This window comes from Stegodyphus dumicola, chromosome X1 (assembly GCF_044657685.1).
Source record: "Stegodyphus dumicola isolate Sdum_Otavi_A_Nest chromosome X1, ASM4465768v1".
NCBI classification, from domain to species: Eukaryota; Metazoa; Arthropoda; class Arachnida; order Araneae; family Eresidae; genus Stegodyphus; species Stegodyphus dumicola.
This window is the reverse complement of record NC_140780.1, coordinates 186355678-186377123: the sequence shown is the minus strand read 5'-3', so window position 1 is coordinate 186377123 and position 21446 is coordinate 186355678. Positions and strand designations below refer to the sequence as shown.

Sequence of the window (21446 nt, the reverse complement as noted above, 5' to 3'; positions counted from 1 at the left end):
TGAAGAGCAAACACTGACTACAAACATGTTGGCAACTGTAAATAGTAAATATTGTAAATGGAACTCATAAATCAATAGATACATGCGAATTACAATTCTACATGTATCCATTCATTTATTGTTGCATATTTTCATTCTAAGAATAAGTCATTTGGGGACTAGGAAAACAGCATTTTGAAATTTTGGAAAACCATAAAATAAAGTATATCAGGAAAGATAATCACAACTTGGATGGTAGGACATGGCAAAAATAGCAATTTTCATGGTGTCATGTGAATGCGGAAACACAGTAATTACAAAGAACATGAAAAATGAAGAGTTAGTTTAATAATGGATATTACAAGAAATAATGTTTGGTATTTGCTGGAGTTGTCCAAATGTACAGTCACCAACTGCAATACATGCATTACAGTGATAATGGAGTGACTGGTAAATACTTTGGAAGTTTCCTGTGGCAACACACCACTTGGTTTTTGGCAAAATTTTGACCACCTTCCATTTGACAACACCCTGTATACTTTTAAGTGAGTGGGTTAATGTATATTTTTCTCAGAAATATTGAGCGATTAAGGTTGGAAGACTCTTTGTAGGTAATGTTTTCTTTGTGAGTAATGTTTTATGTCAATTTCACTTCAAATTAATTTTTAGAACCTGAAAACATATTGTGCACTTGAAATAGTCGTATAATTTTAAAATTATCACTGAATGCAATGTCTTTTTATATTAACACTTAAGGTATTTTGCATTACATGTTACATAATACTTTGTTTAACATTATGTTACTTTTTTTTCCAGTTAAGTTGAGTGGATACAGACGCAGCCTTCCAAATTTAAATCGTGAACCTCTAGCATTAAGACAATCAAAAAATAAACCAATTACTAGGGGTCGAATGTCAAGTCCAAGCTATAATAAAGAAGTCGAAAGGAAATCTGACTCAAGTGTACAGATTGGCCAAAAAGTATAATTTTTTAAACTGTTTAATGTTTTTAAAAAAATTATTAGGCTGTTTTAAAATGCCTGATAAGGACTGTATGAATAGCTTGTGTATTTTACTTTTTTGGTACTTATGTAGTATCCCATCACCTGTGAAACCTTTGCCAAACAGCCTGATTTAGCAGTAGTTATATAAAAGTGTGATATCACAACACTCATAACATCTTGCACTTTCATTTAGTCTAATTGATTCTCGATTAGCCACCTTTTATTTTTATGAACAAAGATATAAATTAACTGTAATTGCCATATGTTCCCCCTTGCATTTTGAAAACAGTGAGTTTGATGAGTGCAGAATCACATTTTTGACTGCACTCCAGTTCATTTGCAGCTGATTGAGAGAATTAACATCTGTTGAATAGTTAAAAGAGCATCTGGATATAACCGACAAAATAGCAGTAGATTGGGACACACCTGCAAAAGGTTATATTCATAGCATTCTAAGCAGAGCTTTTGGTAAAATCTGAGAGCATGACAAAATAGTAAAAATTGATGAAAGCCCTCTTATTAATAATAATAATAATAATAATAATAATAAAAAAAAAAAAAAAAAAAAAAAAGGCCAAATACTTCTGCATTAGTGGTTGTGCAGGGAGAATGATGAGTAGTTTGTTGCAAGAGCTGCGGATAGAAATGCAGCTCAGAATTCCACAGGTATGATTGGCACAACTTTGGCGAAGACCCAGCAAGCTCTCACAGCCGATGAGGTAAAACATAAGTACCAATTTTTTGTACTTGATATGCTGCTCTAAAAAGATGTATTAGTTATTTAATTTTTGTATGCTTGTTTTATGCTTTAAATTAGCTCGTTAAAAAAAAGTAATATTGAATTTGATGCAGATACTTGTTCATCTATGTTTTCTTCAAGAAATATTTTTTAAAGGATTTTAAAATCATAGTGTGTTTCTCATTTATTTACAAATACTTGAAAGTGAATCTCCAGGTGTTATATGTTTATTAACAGAAAAAAGTATTACTAGCAATTGTTATATAATTTAAAAAAATTGTAAAATGCTACGAATTTAACTCTTCATTGGAATAATACTTTGAATAAAAGATTCCAAAGCAGATCTAATTCAGTGTATCCATATCAAAAATATGAAAAGCAAAAGCAAAAGTCTACATTATTTGAAACATCAGAGAATGCTGAATGTGCACATTAGGTTTGTTGGGAGCATGGGAGGTCTCATCCTTTTTGATGCATCAAGCTGGATTTCAGAAAGAGGCAGAATGGAGTGAAATTTCAAAGATCTAAAATATCCCATGGGAAACTGGTACAGTCAAATACCGAAAATCCGCCGACCTGAAATCCATGTTGCCTCTCAAAATATAAACATTTAGTTTATAGGTTCCGGAAACTGCAACATTTCGCGAAGAAAAAATAGTTACGTCATACTTACCAAATAATAATGAGTCATAACGGAAATACCAAATTGTTGACATCATGATAAAATTTTACCCCCTCTAATCTGCATCAAGGTAAAACAACTCTTCTTTCAAGTTCACGATTCACGTTGTATTTTCTGAGCTTTGTTATTTCATGAGATTATTTAGTGCTGCCTTTTTTTTTTTAATCCGGATATTTTGGGGATGTTAAGAAGAATTAAGAATATTTTAAATTTCAGCCCTTTTTAATACAAAGACAGATAAGAAACGCACTAATGATTTTACTACTTGCAACGTTGAAAAATGTAAACACATTGCATTGGCGCTAATGCAAAAAGTGCAAATTCTGCAAAAGATGGTTGCAGGTGCTCCTCCTCGTTTATGAGCAGAATCGTATGGAATAGCGACACAATTGTGTATGATATACAGAAAAATATAGAAAAACTGTTGAAATTTTACAGCAACAGTGATTCTAACACCGGAAATAATTATTCGAAGTTCAGATTTTGAGTGTGAAGGTGCAGTTGCCCCTCTCTCCCTATTTTTAACTTCGCTAATCTTCTTGTCCTTTGTGTTTGATCAGATAGCCTGGCTCAGTAAAAGTAGGCAACCAGTGTAACTCTGATTAAAAATCCGGTTATAACCACGTGCAGTGCTGATAAGGACCACGTTTCTGAGACTCCTTCCCCTTTATTTTTCTTCTTTCTCCTGATGAGGAGGGACCTTTAGCTGCGCTCGAAATCGATTGAGTGTTTCAGTATACTTACGCTAAATACAAGGTTGATTTTACGATTTTGATTGTCACATTAGCGTGTTTCTCTTCTAGTCTAGATATACAAATGATTAGAAATGCAGCATCATTTTATAATGCCACTAGAGGGCATTGAATTTCGTTCTTCTTGGAGTATAAAACACGTAAGCAGAGCTTGTTTGAGCGTACTTAATCTGTTGCTAAGAAAACGCTGAGTTAGACATGCCATTATGCCACCATCGTAGCCAATATCAGCAACTGTCCGAGTTCGAGAGGCAAAGAATTATCAGGATGATAGAAGCTGGGTGGTCAGCTCAGCGACTAGCTCATCAGGTAGGCCATTCTAATTTTATTATGAGGAGGTGTTGAAACCAGTGGACATCATACGGAACTTGTATGCCTCAATGCCCACTCGTATTGCAACGTGCATTCGTGCTAGAGGTGATCCAACAGAGTGCTAAAACTTCTGTTCATGTGTACTTTTTCCTGCAATAAATGTTCCTTTTTTTTCGTTGATTTTCTAATCACTCACTTATATCAAAGTAGTACTTACGTATGTAAAATTTCGTTTCATCTGACAACTTTTTCTTGGTGCGCAAATTTTTATGGCAATGAGTGTAACATCGTATATAAATGTAATAGATATCTTAGTTATTACTTGCATAAATTAAAACAATAATCAGCCATGCAGAAGAGGTTACAAGTGAAAACAATGTGGTTAAAAGTGTCGCGGGTAAAACGGTGCAAGAAAAAAATATCATCATGGAAGAAAAGAAAGCAAGGGGACCATTGTGAAGTAAAACATTGACATAGAAAATAAAATGATTAAAAATTGTTATAATTTTAAAACATCATCATGAGAAACATTGTGGTAAAAAATAAAGCACATTAAAATTATTACATGATCATAATATCACAGACATCTGGTTTCAGAATTCAAAAGTTTTAAATACATGTTCATATAATGAATTGTGAGTGGAAGAATGGGTAAGGAATATTTTATCTCTATATTTCATATTTTTAAATTAACAAATAAATATTTATTTAAAAACAAACATAAAATTCAAAATTTACGTATAGCATTAATTTCCTACTGGAAATTAGTAGAAAATTAATGCTACGTGTAGCAGTTTATAGAATTTTTACTTAACTACCAAGCTTTTTTTAGGGATTAGGACATACATTCTTGAAATTGCTGCAAATTCTGAATGTCCTCAGCATTAAATGAGGTTCAAAAAAGTTTCGTCTACCATGGGGATCGTAAAATTTGTTACTTAATGTGGAGCAGACAGTGGTAGAAACTGTAGATTTGTTTTTCTGTTCTTTGCTGGCTAAATAATTGACCAAATGGCTATAATGCATAAATAAAGTATTGTCTCTACAGCCCAAGGGAAATGCTTATAATCTTTTTTATAAAGCTTAAGTGGTAGTAATCTCTTTTACATAGTGTGATTTGTTGTGCAACCATGCATTTAGAGCTTTTAAAATCTGAAGACGCACATCTGCGATGCTATCATCATCTGCTGATTTGAAGATTTTAAATTTTTACCACAATATTTTCTACTAGAATATTTTAAAACCACTTAGTTTTTGAATTGCTTTATTTTGTACATTGTTTCTTGCCACGTTGTTTTAGAACTGTGGTATTTACTCTGCTTTCTTTTCTTCCATGATTTTCCGCCCTTACATTGTTTTCTCTGCAACATTTTTGTCTGTGATGTGTTCGAAGGACACTAGAAGACAAGCCTGAAATGTGCATAAAGCTTGCACAGGATGAGCCTGGTGTCATGCATATTTCAAGTACGTGGTGTTAGATGCATCATGTCTTTCTGATCAAACCAAAGATAAATAGAATCATCCATTTTTATGCTAATTTTTAATTTTTTTAATTATTTTGTATGGACTTCGTACCTGTGTGCACATTGTAATGTAGTAAAGAAAAAAAGAGTACGATATATTTTATTTTTTATACATATTTGCAACATCCGTTAGAGTTTTATTAGATTTATAAAATGATTTTAACTGTAAGTTGGAGTTCCTATTTGGCCTTTTATACTTGCCTGATTGGAAAGATTTTTAATACCTCATATTCTGTACTTTTGTTGATGAGGAATTTTTAGTGCTTTAAGCTTTCAATTTATTATAGTTCCTTTTCTCAGTTTTGTTGTCTAAAAATACTTTTAATCTTTTTTTTTTTTAACCCTAAAACGCTATTTTATAACTATCGAAACTTATCACACTTACCTTCTGTATGAGCAAAGTTTCAGTAATATACACTAAAAACAAAAACATAATAATGTATATTTTATTTCTTATAATAATAAAAATTTTATTACAATTGTAACAATGCTGGTCATGATTCTAGCAGTAGTGAAAATTAATATAAAGTAATAATTCCATAATTATTACATTGCTGATCTTGTTCTTAATAGTAATAGAAAATAATATACAGTGAACCTTAGCTCACAAATTTAATTCATTCCTGAAGGCTATTCATCTACTGAAATAATTTCCCCCCATAGGAATTAATGTCAATTGTGTTAATTTGTGGCAGTCCTGAAGCGTGAGGTCAGCTTGTGTGCTATTGGTCATCACTGCTTGCAAGTTCCTGATGTCCTTGATTTTGGGATTTGATTATGGACCTGTTATGTGGCAGTTAAATACCGTACCACTCTTGCAAAAGACTTCCTTATAGTAGATTTATATATTTGAACTGCTTTATGAAGCAAAGATATGATTGGGCTCATACTCCCCCCCCAAAAAAAAATATGTTTAATGGGGGATGACGAGGTGCATTTTGTCAGGACTGAGTCCGCGTTATGGGCATGGTTGCAAGCCCTGTGCGCATTTTGTCAGGACTGAGTCCGTGTTATGGGCATGGTTACAAGCCCTGTGCATTGATGTGATTGATCTTTACATCGCTGGGCTGCAGCTCCAGTACATGGGCATGCCTAGTTGGACCCATTTTACACTGTGGAACATGGCATCATGATGCATGTGATGTAGTTCATTTGTTTCCAGGTGGGTAGAGGTGGTGGTTCTTGTCACAGAAACATGGTGCATGTTTTCTCGATGCCCTTGGTGACATTAAATGACCTCCAGATTCAATCATGATATAATGGCAGTAAAATATTGTACTGCTATCACAAGAGAGCTCCTGTGTGGTAGATTTTGGTATTTAAACTGCTTCTTGGGGCAAATGTATGGTTGGCTCTTGGAGTTGCTACAGATTCATTCCTGGACCATATCTGATACCATATTTAAATTTCACAGCAGTCAATTCCCAAGCCAGTCATATCAGTAACCCCAAAGTAGCCCCAAACCAATTCAATAAACAAAACACAATATTAAACAGTTAAAATAAACAATAATTGAATTTTGAAGTACCTGTACGAAGAAGGGTGAATGGCATAAGTGGAAAATGATGAGAAAGTTATTGTTTGGGTGTGAAATTCCTCTCCATAAAAACATCATGTAACTGTCTTTAGGAAGCATCTTCTTTTAACACACTATGCACCACCTGGACTCTGCTCGAGACTCGCTGAGACTCCATTTCACCTAAAATTTGCCTAATATGATTTGTTATTACCTACATGTTGAAATGTTTGTAAAGTGAGGCATACGGCATTGTCATTGAAATGCTATTTGATCAAAGCGATATCACTGCTTGAAAGTTTTCCTTCTAACCCCATTTTACATAAACTTTGCCAATCAGAATTTTCTTCTCAAAATGTTTCTTCCACAGTTGTCTTTTGTTGCTGCTTTTGAAGTTATTGTCATTCTTATTCAGCTTATTGTAGGGTTCTGGTATAATTTCTATACTTCTTCATTATTAGCTTCCTAACCCATGGTTTTGCCTTTAGAGATACAGTATTCTAAATGTGTGGGAAAATGAGGTGATGTCACTCAATAAAATTATGACGAATTCTTTTCACTACCACAAATTACTTAATAGTTATAATGATTACTTAATAATTATAACAGTTACAGTATATTAAAACAGTTGTTTAGCACCTCTTCATGCTAGTCGAACGCGAGGAAGTTTTATATTGCTTTATTTATTTACATAGTCACATGGCGCCTGCTCACACTCACAAAATAAAATCTAAACTGAAAGTCCATTGCCACCTTCACGTGGTCTGACACCTGGCCTGTCATGTAGTGCCTGAATAACAGGCCAGGTGCCAGCCTGTTATTCTGGTGACTGCAAAACTTAACACTCTTACATAAATAACAAAAAAGGTCAGAGCCTTCGAAGTGTCTGCTTTCAGCACAGTCTGGCCATAATTTCTTCCAGGTCAAATCCAAATTCCTAAGTCATTCACTGCCAGGCTTCCTTTGAAAATTAAGCAGTGGAAAATATTAAAGTGATGTTTCCAGAAGCCATTGAGTGTTAATTATTTGGCATACGTTACCTTAAAATACTTTTGAAAATCATGTTATTGACTTGGATGTTCAAGACTTTATCATCTAAGGTATTTTATATCCAGGTAATTTGTTCATGATGGGAGGCATTCATAGTCCGAGGTTTCACTGTACCGTTTTTCTACAATTTTATTATTTTGTACCATTTGTATTATTATTTTTTTTACAATTGTATTATTTGTATTAAAAAACAGTGCAAAATAATACCATTATAACTACAACAACATATTGGCATTCCCTGTTCCGTGAACCATTTATCACACTACAGGTCCCCCCACTCCTTAGAACCAGGTGCGGAGGTTCAACCTCCACTCTGGCCCCTCAGAGATGGAGGGGCACCACCCAGGTAGTCACCCGGGACGGCACTGGTCGTTATTTGCTACCTACCAGTCGCTCGGGCTGCCCGTCGCAGTGGGTCAATACCCAGCGTACCCGGGGGAATCCCCGGGCTACTAGTTCCACACTGCACTAGAACATGCCAGACCTTGAGGCAGGCCAATAAATGACCTTTCCCACCTTCAGAACCACCAAGTTCATAAATTTTATACCCCCGTTGCCGAGACTGCTTAGGTACAGATCCTAGCCCAGTAGCTTCGCAGAATTCTCTACGTCGACGTCCGGAGGGGGGGGCATTATAACTACAGTAATTTTATTTTGAACAATTATAAAAAAGTTATTTTCCTGAATTTCAGTACGACAAACATATGAGAACATATGTATTGTTTTCAGTGACATGCTGTCAGAGGGTTAGCAGCCTTGAATGTGCTGTTAACTGCTGGCAGTAGGTGATGCAAAATTTAAATTTTCTCACCATTGCTCAGAAACGAAATTAATTTAACTTTTACTAAATGCTACTGAAATGTACTCTTAATGTATTCTTTAAATACAGTTGTTTCAAGGCTGTATAAATTTTGTGAAATTTTTTTTTTCTTCCCTTTTATGTTTGAAATTGTAATCTGTGAACCCTTATTTTCCAAGCAGCTTTTTAAAAATTTAAGGAAATTTCAGGTATTGTGTTTTTATGTATAGAGTATTCAGTATGTGCTGCTTCCTGGGATTCATCTTTGAAATGTAACTTCCATTATTATTTCACTAGTTTTAGATGTGCTTGCATAATAAATTGTGGTAACACAGATGTCAGTAATGGAAGTTTTGTGTATATGTATTTCTATGTTATTTCATATTATAGTATTAAGTTTATTATTCGATAATGTTTATTTAGAACAGAAGAGAGTTTTTGTCTCCATCAAGATTAAGGCAACCATCTCATCAGATGCCACCTGGTCATTCTAATTTTGATTCACCCTCCAATTCTCAACCTGCCACCACAGTGCCTAGAAGTGCGGATTCTACCAAATTAAAATTGCACGCTCGATCTGGATTACCTCGTCCATCTAGGGCTAGTTCTGCTACACGCTCATCTGTTCGGTAATGACATAATTGTTATGCAGATATAGCATATGTATTTTGCTGTAACATGTGTAATCTGTATGAGCAGAATGATGAAGCTCAGCAGGATACAAAAATGCATTTAAAGGGAAGCTAATTTTATTAAAGAAAATTTGAGTAATATTTGTTTTTAAAACGTGAATAGTGTGTCCAGTTTTCAATTGTTTTATTATATCTGAAATAGCATAAAATATTTTATTTAAAGCTGTGAAAAGAGCATAATAATAATAATGATAATTAATTGCATATAAACGACAGAAACATTAAAATGTGAGTTATCTAATAAAATTTCAGCCTATATAAAATTTTGAGCCATATGAGATGAAAAGGAGGATCTATAATCTGTTTTGCTGCATGTATGGTTTTGAGAATCTGGTGGTAAAGGAAGATGGAATTGAGACTTTTGAATATTCCATTTTATGAGAGCATTTGGTCGAAATTGGCATGGAGCATAGGCAGTGGAGGGAAAACTTAGAATTAAATTTTTAGAGAAACATAATATATTCGTGACTGAGACACATATATTCGGATTGAAATACAAAGATCTGGGGATTTTGAGAGCAAACCTTTAAATTTTAATGGAATGGAGGAAGTACATAGACTTCATTATCCTTTAACTGGAATTTTCAATACTTAAGTATTAATGCAATGATCTTTGTGCAGTTTGGTAATTTTTTTAGGAAAAGTTAATCTTCACAATTATAAAAATTTATTACTTAAATAAATGTTTTACATTACAATTAAGAATTTAACTGAAACTCAATCAATAAACCTACTTAAAAACTATTTTTCATTTCTTCTGTTCTGATGCTCACTTAGAATAAACTCAGAACAATCATTTTCCTTTGCTGATTTTGGAGCAATTTCTCTGATTTAGGTTTTCACCAGCTTCCTGTGAAGAAATGAAAAAAGAGAATTGGTACTTGTGCTCCTTCGCTCTTTAGTCACTGCAGTGAGCTATTTCTGGGACAATTTATAATGGACTGCAAAATAATCACAAACCATAATATTAAGCATTGAAAAACGTATGTACTTGATTTGAAGGACTATACCATCAATTAAAAAAGGATAGAGGTACCTAGAAGATTTTGTCAAATGCATGATGTGAAGTGAAGACTATTGTTTACTGAGATACAATAAAATGATAAATGTGAGCCTCCTGCATGCAGTCGGACAGACTGCAATTAGAACTGAGATTTGAATAGCTGATGTTTATCAATCATCAAAGATGTTACCTTTCCTGACCATATTTGCTGGATGTCATGCCACTCTAAAGCTGCATTAACACTAGTCCATTGGAGCGAAAAGAATAAACGAAAAAAAAAAAAAAAAAAAGGTTTACACATATGTCTGTTCACACCAGGGCAGAAACTTTAAAAGTTGTCATATGTGCACATGTATGTAATTATGAGATTATGTATGAGAAGCAGAAAGCAGTGGAATATGTGAGTGATGCAAATATATTAATAGAAGAAGTTAGTGAGAAAGACATGGGAATGGTCTTTTAATTACTTTCTCATAACGCATCATCATTCCTATGAATTTGTAGCTCTATTTAATCATTTATCCAAAAAACAGAACACTAATTTTAGTCTGAATATTGCAGAAAAGAATCCTTTGGAAAATAAGAAAAGGATCTTTATACAGTACAAAGGTCCAAAATCCGGATGTATATTATCCGGAATGATCTAAATCTGGTCCTCATTTTCTCGTAGGCTTTACGCATGCACATTTGATTCCCCTCTTCATGCATAATAAAACATCTGGAGAATCCCGATTTTTAATTTCACTTCAACACTAAATAAAATACCTTGTTATTGATGAAACAATCATTTTAGCATAAATTTGTACATTAATTTGACTCCGTTGTTGCATATCTGCTTGTCACACATCTCAAGCCGAAACATTCCATATAGATACATCGTTGATTTGACAGGAACCGGGGTAATCATTATTTATTATACTTTCCTTTCATCACCACATGTTTATCAAACATGACAACTTGAGTAGTGACTAATGTAGCGATGCCTAAACACTTTTTTTATGTTAGTAGTTGAATAATAAAGGAGTATGGTAACCTTTTATGTTGACATTATGCTTCGCAATGATTACAGATTTAACTTAAATGCAATGTTGACGAGGAAAAATTTAACAAAAATTTCTTTGCATATGCTAAAAATAGATTTTGTAGATGAGACTCATAAACCCAAAGATTACATTTAGGGCTATTTGAATTAAGAATAACTGATTTGTTATTCACATAAGCCCAAAACCAGTGCCAGGGGTCATATGGCCGCACTGGGTCGCAGATTTTAGGACCCACGGAGACTGCATCAGACGGTAAGATATCTAGCACCGGCCCTCAATAAGGCTTAAGTATATATGGGAATTAATTTATTCAGAACTCTGATAAGCCTTAAGCATGTGCAAGAAGTAGACATAAGTATAATAAATAACTAATACAATTCAGGCTTAATTGTCTCGGTGCGTGATGGAAGCAAGATAAAATTTAATGGAACCACTTATCGTTAGTTGCCAAACTCATGATGCATAGCCAAATATGTATAGTGAACAATAGCTAAACCTGATGATGATAGCCGCTAATTTTAAAGGTTTTCGGATATCGCAAAACAAAGGTGAAATTTTCCAATTAACAAATTTTGTAAAGAAATGTGGAGAAGCAGTAATAAATGAAGATGATATAAAAGAAATTTTTCATTGTGATGACAGTGCTTCTCAATCATCAATCAGTTAATGAATGGCGAAATCTGTAGTATGGTTCTAGATCCAGAAAATACCACTACCGATAGTGAAGAAAGTGACAAAAACTTTCAATTGACAAGTTAGTCGGAATTCTCGAAACAGCAGTTATAGGACTTCAACAATGTAACTGAGCAGGAGATTATGTCTGTCTACATAATTAAAGAGAAAGTATTAGCTAAAAAACAAAGCAACTTAAACAACTTATGAAAGAAATGTTTAATAATGTAAACAAATAAATATTAAGCCTTTTTTTTTTTTTGGTAAATTTTGATACCCTTTAGATCATAAATACTTCATTATTTCATAAATCTCGATTTCTTATTTTTAATTTTATAATTTAACATGCCATCTTACTAGATTTAAACTGATGATCTAATATGCAGAAAAATCCCAAATCCAATCACTGAAGTCCCAACGATTCCAGATTTCAGACTTTGTACTGTATATATCTAATTTACATTATTTATGAATTCTGTTGAATGGTAAAGATTCGTAATTGTATATTTCAGTTTTAGAGAGTGAATTTTTCATGAGGCAAAAACAGCATAAAATTTCTTGCATGGTCTATGAACTTTCCTTAATGTAATTGCTAAAATAAATGTAATAAAAATTATTTAAATGTATGTAGGCATATTTGAAAAAAAAATAATGCATATCATTTACCTTAACTATAACTGTGATTAATTCAATTAGTTGTTCATATATTAATGAGAAGCCATTGTCTAAAGTTTTATTTTATAAAGTCACTTTTGTCTTTAAAACTCAGTGAAGTAACTATTTTATATAATATACCTTTTCCTGTTTTAAAAATTGCATTACACAATAAATTAGTAAATTTGCTAATCTTGTGCAAGTCTTCTTTAAATTAATGAAAATTTATCATCAAGATTAAACCTCTGGCTAAGTTCTTACATAAAATTATCAGAAAAGTGGTCATGTTTAGGAAAACATGTATGGAAAGTGGTGACAAGCATCCTATGAACTTGCTTTTCAGTGGTCGCTACTTTCCGCCCCAATGTGTGATCGTGTTGGTGTGAACTGGGCTTAAACAACTAGAAAAAATTACTAGACTTTAGGTGGGAGTTATTTACACCCACAAGGTATTCTTCTAACCCTGCTCTTGCAAAATACCATCTCTACAATAATTTCAGGAATTCTTCACTCTCTAAATCATCGACAATGTAAAAACAGCATCACAAACACCTTTCTGACTCTAAAACAGAGAGCTTTCATTGATGTAAGAGAAACTACCTACCAGGTAGGAAGGCTAGAGGTCGTACTGAATATTAGCAATTATATAAAATTACAGCTATTTTATATTTTCTACTCTTCATTCTTCTTTTTAGATTAAACCATGTATAACTGGGCACACACCTTATCCTTGATGATAAACAGTGGTCAATACTCTAGCTGGAACATGACAAGAATATATGTAGGGACTGAGAAACTGAAGCTATAAAGTTCTGGGAATCTCCACCCTCTTTTTATTTATGTAGAAAATTTTAGGAATTACAGCATGAATGCTTTCACATTTTTCCGTGTATTTAACATAAATAAGATCAAGTTTCCTTTAAAATGTTTTGCACAAAAGCATTTAAATGGCTGTTAATTTCTAAGCCTTATGTTTGACATGTAACCACACAGGCATGGAAAATAATTATTCCTTTATGAAAATACAGGGTCATTCTTTTAGAACTGGCAAATTTCATTGGACACTAGTTCTGTTAAAAAGTCTCTGATTTTAATGCGGTTTACGGCAAAAGATTCAGGATGGAGGAAAATTTAGTGGTCCGTCCCGTTTTTGGATGTGCATGCTGAAAAAAGAAGAAGTAACGAAAACTGCGAAATGCTATACAATCAGGGATTGTTTGCGCCTGTAGAGCGAGCGTATTGAAAACTCTAATTCCCATGTGTCATACCAAACGTGACTAATAAAAGTTTGTAAAGGTTATAAATGTTTATAATCACTTACCCTACAGTAGGTGTTGAAAATGTCCACCTTCCTGGCATAGACATAACTGAACTCGTCCCTCCATGTTTGCTGCAGCACTCCGCAAAGTGTCAGCAGTGATGTTTGTAATTTCCCTGGGAATGTTGGCCTTTAATTCGTCCAGTATCCATAATTTATCGTGATAGACACGACCCTTCAGAAAACCCCGTAAGAAATCTGGGGATGATAGATCTGGTGACCCAGAGGCCACAAACCTTTGGAAATAATGCGGCCCCCAAAGAAACTCGTGATAATGTGGAAGTGACACGTGGTACATCTATTGGCGAAACCTCAAACTGTTCTGACCTCAACAGCATGGAGTCCCTCTTGTATGGATTTTTTTTTGTTTGTTTGTTTGTGCATTGCGCATCAAAAAAATGTGATGGACCACTAAATTTTCATCCTTTCTGAATCTTTTGTTGCAAACCACATTAAAATCGGATACTTTTGACAAAACTATAGTCAAATGAAATAAGTCAGTTCTAAAAGTATCACCCTGTATTTATCTCATTACAGTTCCCAAATATAGCATCTTTGGAATAAACTGATGCTGTTTTCTGATGAATTTAAGAGTTGAATAATCTCTGATATGAAAATTAAATATAAAAAATGCAGATTGCATATTTAGTTTTATAAATGATTAACTATGTATGCAGTAGCTAAGATATTTAATCTAAAATATGATGAATAAAAATTATTAATAATGCATGCTGCTATTAAATTTGCAGAATGGTGATGTTACTTAGTTCACTAGACCTGGAAAAGAATTGAAATTCATTGAAAGTTTAGTCTTCTTGTCACTGCAAATTGTAGAAAGGAGATGTTTTGTTATCATTCAGTTACTTTTAGGGATGAATTTAATGCAAAATAATAATGGCTATACCATTTGATAACCTTCTTAAAAACCTCAGCTCTGATAGCAGTATTAAATCTTAGCATCATATCATCTAATTTCATACCTACCTACTTGTATCAATTCAATGAAGTTAGGATGATACCGACACACAAAATTCTATGTGTATAGAGGGGGATTTCTTCATATACTTTCAGTATGCACGCAAAGCTAGAAAACAAATATTTCTGCTAATATAGATTCCTGTTTATTAATTTGGTATGTAGAAATGATTAGTATTTGATACAGTCAAATCTAGAAACAGGACAAGCAAAGCAACACTAAAAATACATTTGTTTTAGAAAATTTATTTTGTAAAGCTATCACAATATATAATTCCAGCAAGCATGCAGACTAGATTTTGGGGCACATATTGCATATTTCCATAGTCTTACTAAATGACTTTCAAATCTCTATTGCAATGAAAAATTGGTACCTATTTATATTTTTGAAACATTATTAAGTACAAAAGTTTGAAACATTATTAAGTACAACAATATGTTTCTTTTATATATATATATAATTTTGAGCATGGCATCTATCAATATGTGCTATGGAATGTGCACTTTTGAATAATTATAACTCAAGGCATACAATTAAGCACTCAAATTAAATTAAAATGACAGAACGTATATAAATCACATTTCTTAAACGTAAAAGTCGCAGATAAATGATTTTATAAAATAATTACAGTTGAAGTTCTGTTTCAGATAGTATTCTGAAGCAGTTAATTACACTTTATAGATGTTAACTTTTTTTTGTTAACTGACTCAAATACTGAAAAAGCTTCCATACCCTTTAGCAGAACTTTTCAAACATATGTTTCTAATAGCTGCTATATCTGATGAAAGCAAAAGGTTTTTAAACATTTGCTTTCTTAATATGTGTTACATTATATACTGATTTATATGTATTTTTTTATATTTAACTTTTTTGAATGAGGGAAATAACTTTAACCCTCCGAGCCTTACGAGTTTAGCCCTGAAATTTCAAAGTTCCTCAGAATGTCATGAATAAGTGGTATTTTCTTGATTTTAATTAAAAAATGAATCTCTCATTTTGTACCTTGATTCCTTTTCTTCCAATATACACCCAAACTGAAATCAAATATATTAAAAGCTAGCAGAAGTTTTCATTTGTAGTGAATATAGGAGGCAGTCTTCTATACGGAATTTTCTGGCCGTAAAGCTGAGAGGGTTAATAACACTAACAATAAAAATGAAGATGGCAACCAATGTACAGGATGATCTTTTTTACGGTGACAGTGTTTGGAGCGCCTTGTAGCGAGCGATCTAATAGCCGAAATGACACCAAACTTGGTATTTAGACTAATCAAGACATACAATCGTACAGTTAAATTATTAATATTTATTTACTACATTAACTTCCCCGGTGAGGAATTAGACCACATTCAATGTGAGCACCGTTCTCAGAAATAACAGTGTGCATTCTGTGCACAACGTTCTCTACAGCCATATGTAATATATCACGAGGAATATTCCACACTATCTTTGTTATGTTGTCCTTTAGAATAGACAAATTTAAAACTCCACCAACATAAACTTGAGATTTCAAATAACCCCAGAGCCAAAAATCGTATGGCGTGAGGTGAGGGGAACGAGGCGGCCATGCAACTAGAAAATTGCGACTTATGACTCTATCATCAGTGAAATTTTGTCTCAACAGCTGCTTTACCTTATTACTAATGTTTGGCAGAGTATCATCGTGTATAAAGATTGTCTGTTGGAGACGGTTTCTTTACTGAAGTTGTGGAATAACAAACATTTGCAGCATTTCATGGTACCTTTCTGCATTTTTGGTGCACGTTTGGGGTCCTGTTGGAGTGATGGTCTCAAAAAAGAATGGCCTAATTACAAATTCGGCTGTGAAACCACACCAAACAGTGACTTTTGGGGAATTTAATGGGATTTCGTGCACAGTGTGGGGCTGCTCAGAAGTCTAAATTCGGCTAATTTGTGTGTTTACGGACCCATTGAGATAAAAATGGCACTCATCTCTCCACAGAATGTGCCAGGGGAAAGCATCATCAATTTCTACCCTGGCAAAAAACGATAGAGCGAATGTCACTTGGTTTCAGTTCGTGCAAGCGACTGATATTGTAGGGGTAAAATCCAATAATGCGCCGCAAAACTCTCCATACCGTGGAATAATTCATGTCTCAATTGTCGAGCTACACTCTGGGCGCTGCTAGTACCAGCAATGGTTCCCTGCGATCCTTCGACAATTGCAGTTGCCACATCAGTTATTACATCGTCTGATACTGGTTTATGTCCTCTCCCAGCATGAATGGTCAGTGACCCTGTCTCCTCGAACTTCTTAATCATTTTCTTAAGACCAATCAGCGATAAAGGAACCTTTTGTAATTTTTTTCTGGTTTGAAATTCCCGAAGAGCTGCGGATGCATTACATTGATTCATCTAATACAGCATCACCAGTAACGCACGTTCCGGTAACGTGAGAGGCATGTCCACTGGATAATTTTATTTACTTCAGCTGAGATTATTTGTCGGAGCTGTCTACTACTTGCTTTTATAGCCCCTATTACTGGCGCTGTCATCACACAACATTTGCAGTTTTCTTTGATACCCGTGTTCTATGCTAATTCTTGTTATTTTAAGCTAAAACAGCACTACAAAATGCCTTAGCGGCGATTTTTGGAACTAAAATTTTTTTGCATGGAATCCTTTTTCCGATGTCTTGATTAGTCTAAATACCAAGTTTGGTGCCATTTTGGCTATACAGGCCGCTCCAAACACTGTCACTTTAAAAAAGATCGCCCTGTATATGCACTAAATTGCCCTATAAAGAATGAATTTTCATTTTAGGCCTCCGTACATTAAAAAGAATGCATTTCCCATTAGACAAGTTAATTAATTTGCACGAACATTAAGCAGAAATTACTGTGAAAATGTGTAGCATAAGTACAGGGTGTTTCTAAATGAATATCGGGGATTTAACACTTTGTAGTATTTATTATGCAAAACTTAAAATTATAATTAATATGTGAAATGAAAGAGTAACTGAAACAGATATACCTACAGTCTTACAAGTGTTCAATGTGAGCAAGCACCTTTCGTCATATGGCATACATCAAATCGAAAACCCTGGGTCATCCTGTACTCTTCGTTTTGCAAAGGCAGCCGATATTTTCAAACTGATGATACCATCTACGCATGTTATTATCTATCACTTGGGGGATCACATCTGAACTTAATCTGGAATGCACGTTCCACAGTAACTACAAATTCAGTCTTTGAAAATTGCAGAAGACAAAAAGCTTTCTGTTCAGTAGTCGCCATTTTTGCTACTAGCACTTTCTTGCTCATGCGCATACCAACAAACAGAACTGTTTGAATTCTCTTTCATTTCATGTATTAATTATAATTTTAAAGTTTTATGTGATAAATACTACAAAGCATTAAAACCCAATATTCATTTAGAAACATCCTGTATTAGTGCAACTAACTTAGAAGTCACCAAATTTTCAGAATACTTCAAGCTCTGGTAACCATGTCCATAACAGTTTTTAGTTTTAATAAGCAACATCCCCATTTCCATATGCATTCTTTTTCCTTATTTCTAAATTTCACTTTTATATTTTTTGTTGTACTCTGAAAGTACCCCTTTTTTTTTTTTTTTTAATTTTAAATTATGGTCTTGTGGGATTCATATGCAGTGGAAGTAATTGCAGTAAAATTTCTCTATGAATACTTTATTTTGCTGCAAAATCAGCTAAGAAAAAATAATTGTTTTGCTTTTATTCTTAAAGTGATCATCAGAGCAAAAGAAATGAAAACAACTTTGTAAATAGTTTTATTGATTTAATTTCAAATAAATTCCTAATTAAAATGTAAAATATTTATCTAAATAATAACTTTTTGGAATTAAAAAGAATAATTTTTTTTCCGTAAAAAAAAATCACCAAACTGCACAAAGATGATTTCATTACTACACAAGTACTAAAAATCCCAGTTAACCCTTGTGGCTCAGTGTTCCACTACATGGAACAACAAAATTGAATCGCTTCTGAAACCTTTAAATTCAACCGTAAATAGATAAAAATGCCTTTAAAATATGCTTTGAACTTTTCTTTTTAAACAGTAGATAGCAGTATATTACAAGGAGACACAGAATTTTCATTTATTATGTGTTAAATAAAAATCCACTTTTTTTTTTCAAGTAATTTTCTCTATTTCTGTAATGATATAAAAAATTTTATTTGGAAAAAAAATTAGGCATAATTTTGCTGGCTGTACTCCAAATTATTTGTTCTATATTTTTTTTAATCTTTCATACAAAACCATACGCAGAATCATTGAATAAAACCGGGTGTTCCATTAGCGGGAACACTGCGCCTTTAGCAATCTCATGCTGTTACGAATCAGAACATCTGTGCTTAGGAGAGAACATCCGTTGTTTACGTTTTCTGTTTACGTTGTTTGGGGGGGGAATAAATTCAAACAAAGCAGTATTGAGGTGTGTTTTGTGTTATGAAAGCCCTAATATTTGCATCTCGAATTTTTTGGGAGTAGTTTTTAGGTGGGAATTTTATTAGTAGCTTGACTCATCTTTGCTTAGACCTGCACAAATTTTTTGCTGTCGCTTTTTAGTCTCATTCCCATTTATTTTCAATAATTGCATAGATATTTTTCGTGTACCATGTATACAGTTATAATACAGATTTTTTCCATTCTTATACAAGCACTTCTACTCATTTTCATGCTTCACTGCAATGCTCGCTTAGTCGCACTTTTAAAAGCTCTTACGGACCAATGTTTCACCTCATGGAACACCCACAGAATTAAAACGGTAAGTGCAATTTTTACAAAATTTTACCTGTATACTCCTTTATGACTAAATAGACTGCATACAACTTTTTTTGTTGAAATTCCGACGTTAACGTGTAGTGCACCGCAAAGGGTTAATGGATAATTAAGTGTTTGTAATTCCCCCATTCCATTACAATTTAAAAGCTTGCTCTCAAAATTCCTAGTTGTATTTCATCCATAATATATGCTGCTCAGTCAGCAATAAATTGTGTTTCTCTAAAAATTTGAAACTTTGTGATGAACTCGAGTGCCCACATCCATCTTTGAGCTGCTGTTTTATCTATCAATAACACTTCAACTAGTATGTGGATGGCTGGTTCAGAATTGCATCAGAAAATACTGATGGACATTCAAAATGGGATTGATCAGTATGCCATCTATCTCCATACCAGAATTTTTAAATGCAATGTGGTATAGTTAACTGCATCTTCATACTCTTAACAAGTACTATGTAAGCTGTGATTGCAGTATTACCTAATCAGGCTCATATGAAAAATATATTTTACTCTTTTAAATCAGTACATGTTCTGTTACCCCACATTTTGTTGTTAAGATTCCAGTCATCCACTCGCAATTTGTATCTACAAAATGGGTAGAACTTTTCCTCATATCTAATAATTGCTATGTAAAAGGTATTGATATGCAAATTCAGGGTTATTTTGTGATTCGAGTTTGCTAACGTTAGATAAGTGCATGGCTGGTATCCATTTTATCCACCCATAAACCCAGTCAAATCTGTTGCCCCTCTTTTCCTTTTACAAGTGTTAAAAGGCAAAAATAGTAAAAAGTCACAAATAGGCACAAATTTAAACAAATTTATGCTTTTTAATAGGTTAAGACTGGTTCCATTTTGATGAGAAGCAAAAATAATGTTTCTATCATTGTTCTAAATTATTTTTATTTGTTTTATTTCATACACATTATTTAAGTAGGGAAACTGATAATCTTCATAAGTAAATTTTAATGTTTCTCTCTGTAACCAGTGAAGATGCTTACAAATTATTATTTTTTTTTAATATGATAATTTATCACATCATTAAAGTTCAGTTTGAGTGTTAAATCCTTTTCATTGGCTAAAAGAGCAAAATATACTACATGCTTTTTTGTGATAGTTTCCCTTAAATCATTTCACACTTGACAAGACAGGAAAGTGCTCTGCTGAGAAATTTGTAATAGGTGTATTCAAATAAATTTTCAATGCAACTTCATTTTAGGGTATAAATCTTGTAGATTTTTTGGGGGCACTAAAATTTTAGTGCCTCCACATAGTGAACACAGTGATTAGCATCGCACTAAATATTGTCTATCCTACCTCCTATGTTTTCAAATGAATGTGATCAACCAGAAATAAATGCATTTTAGTGTCACTGAAATAAACATTTTGCATTCATGTTGATAATATGGGATTCTCTATTAGTAAGGTTTCATAAAAGTAAGGGTCTGTTGAAAATTCAATAAAAGCCATAGTCCGATAGAGTCTTTGCTTTCTCTTTTCTTGCTGGCAATTGTAAATTCATTTTACAACTTTGCGGTAAGCATGGAACCTTTCCCCAACCTACTGAATGACTACTTGGAGGACAATGTTTAACATGTTCACTACCAAAGCTGATTGTGTCCGTTCACATGTGCCAAGATCCTGTCTGCACTTTCATGCATTTGAATTATTTTCTGCTACTTTATTTTATTAAATATTCATGTAACAGATTACTTTTAGTATAGTTAGCCCGTCTCAAATACAACCTCGGCTGGCATTCTGCCAAAAACGCATAGACTCATCCAAAAGGGACGTTATTACCTGCTGCAGCGTGGAACATCACATGCAAATCTTCTCTTCTTCAGAAAAAGAGAATTTATATGCTCGAAGCAAAGAATGTCCCCATCCTTTCACATTGTTTTGAGAATAATTTGATCCAAGTGGCACATGTGTGTTGTGCTCATGGTTGCGG

The 21446-nt window shown here is 33.5% G+C and overlaps 1 protein-coding gene across 2 annotated transcripts in view; it reads left to right on the top strand.

Annotated features, from left to right (window-relative positions):
- The window catches only part of LOC118185188 (SLAIN motif-containing protein 2-like), a 101341-nt gene that overhangs the window by 59108 nt on the left and 20787 nt on the right, over positions 1-21446 (top strand). Inside the window, exons 8-10 of one of the 2 annotated variants that reach the window (XM_035355009.2) lie at positions 796-959; positions 8779-8984; positions 19374-19480. In XM_035355009.2, coding sequence (XP_035210900.1) covers positions 796-959; positions 8779-8984; positions 19374-19476 — 473 coding nt within the window. In that variant the 3' untranslated portion in view covers positions 19477-19480. The remainder of the gene's footprint in view (positions 1-795; positions 960-8778; positions 8985-19373; positions 19481-21446) is intronic. The other variant, XM_035355010.2, reaches the window with a different exon arrangement.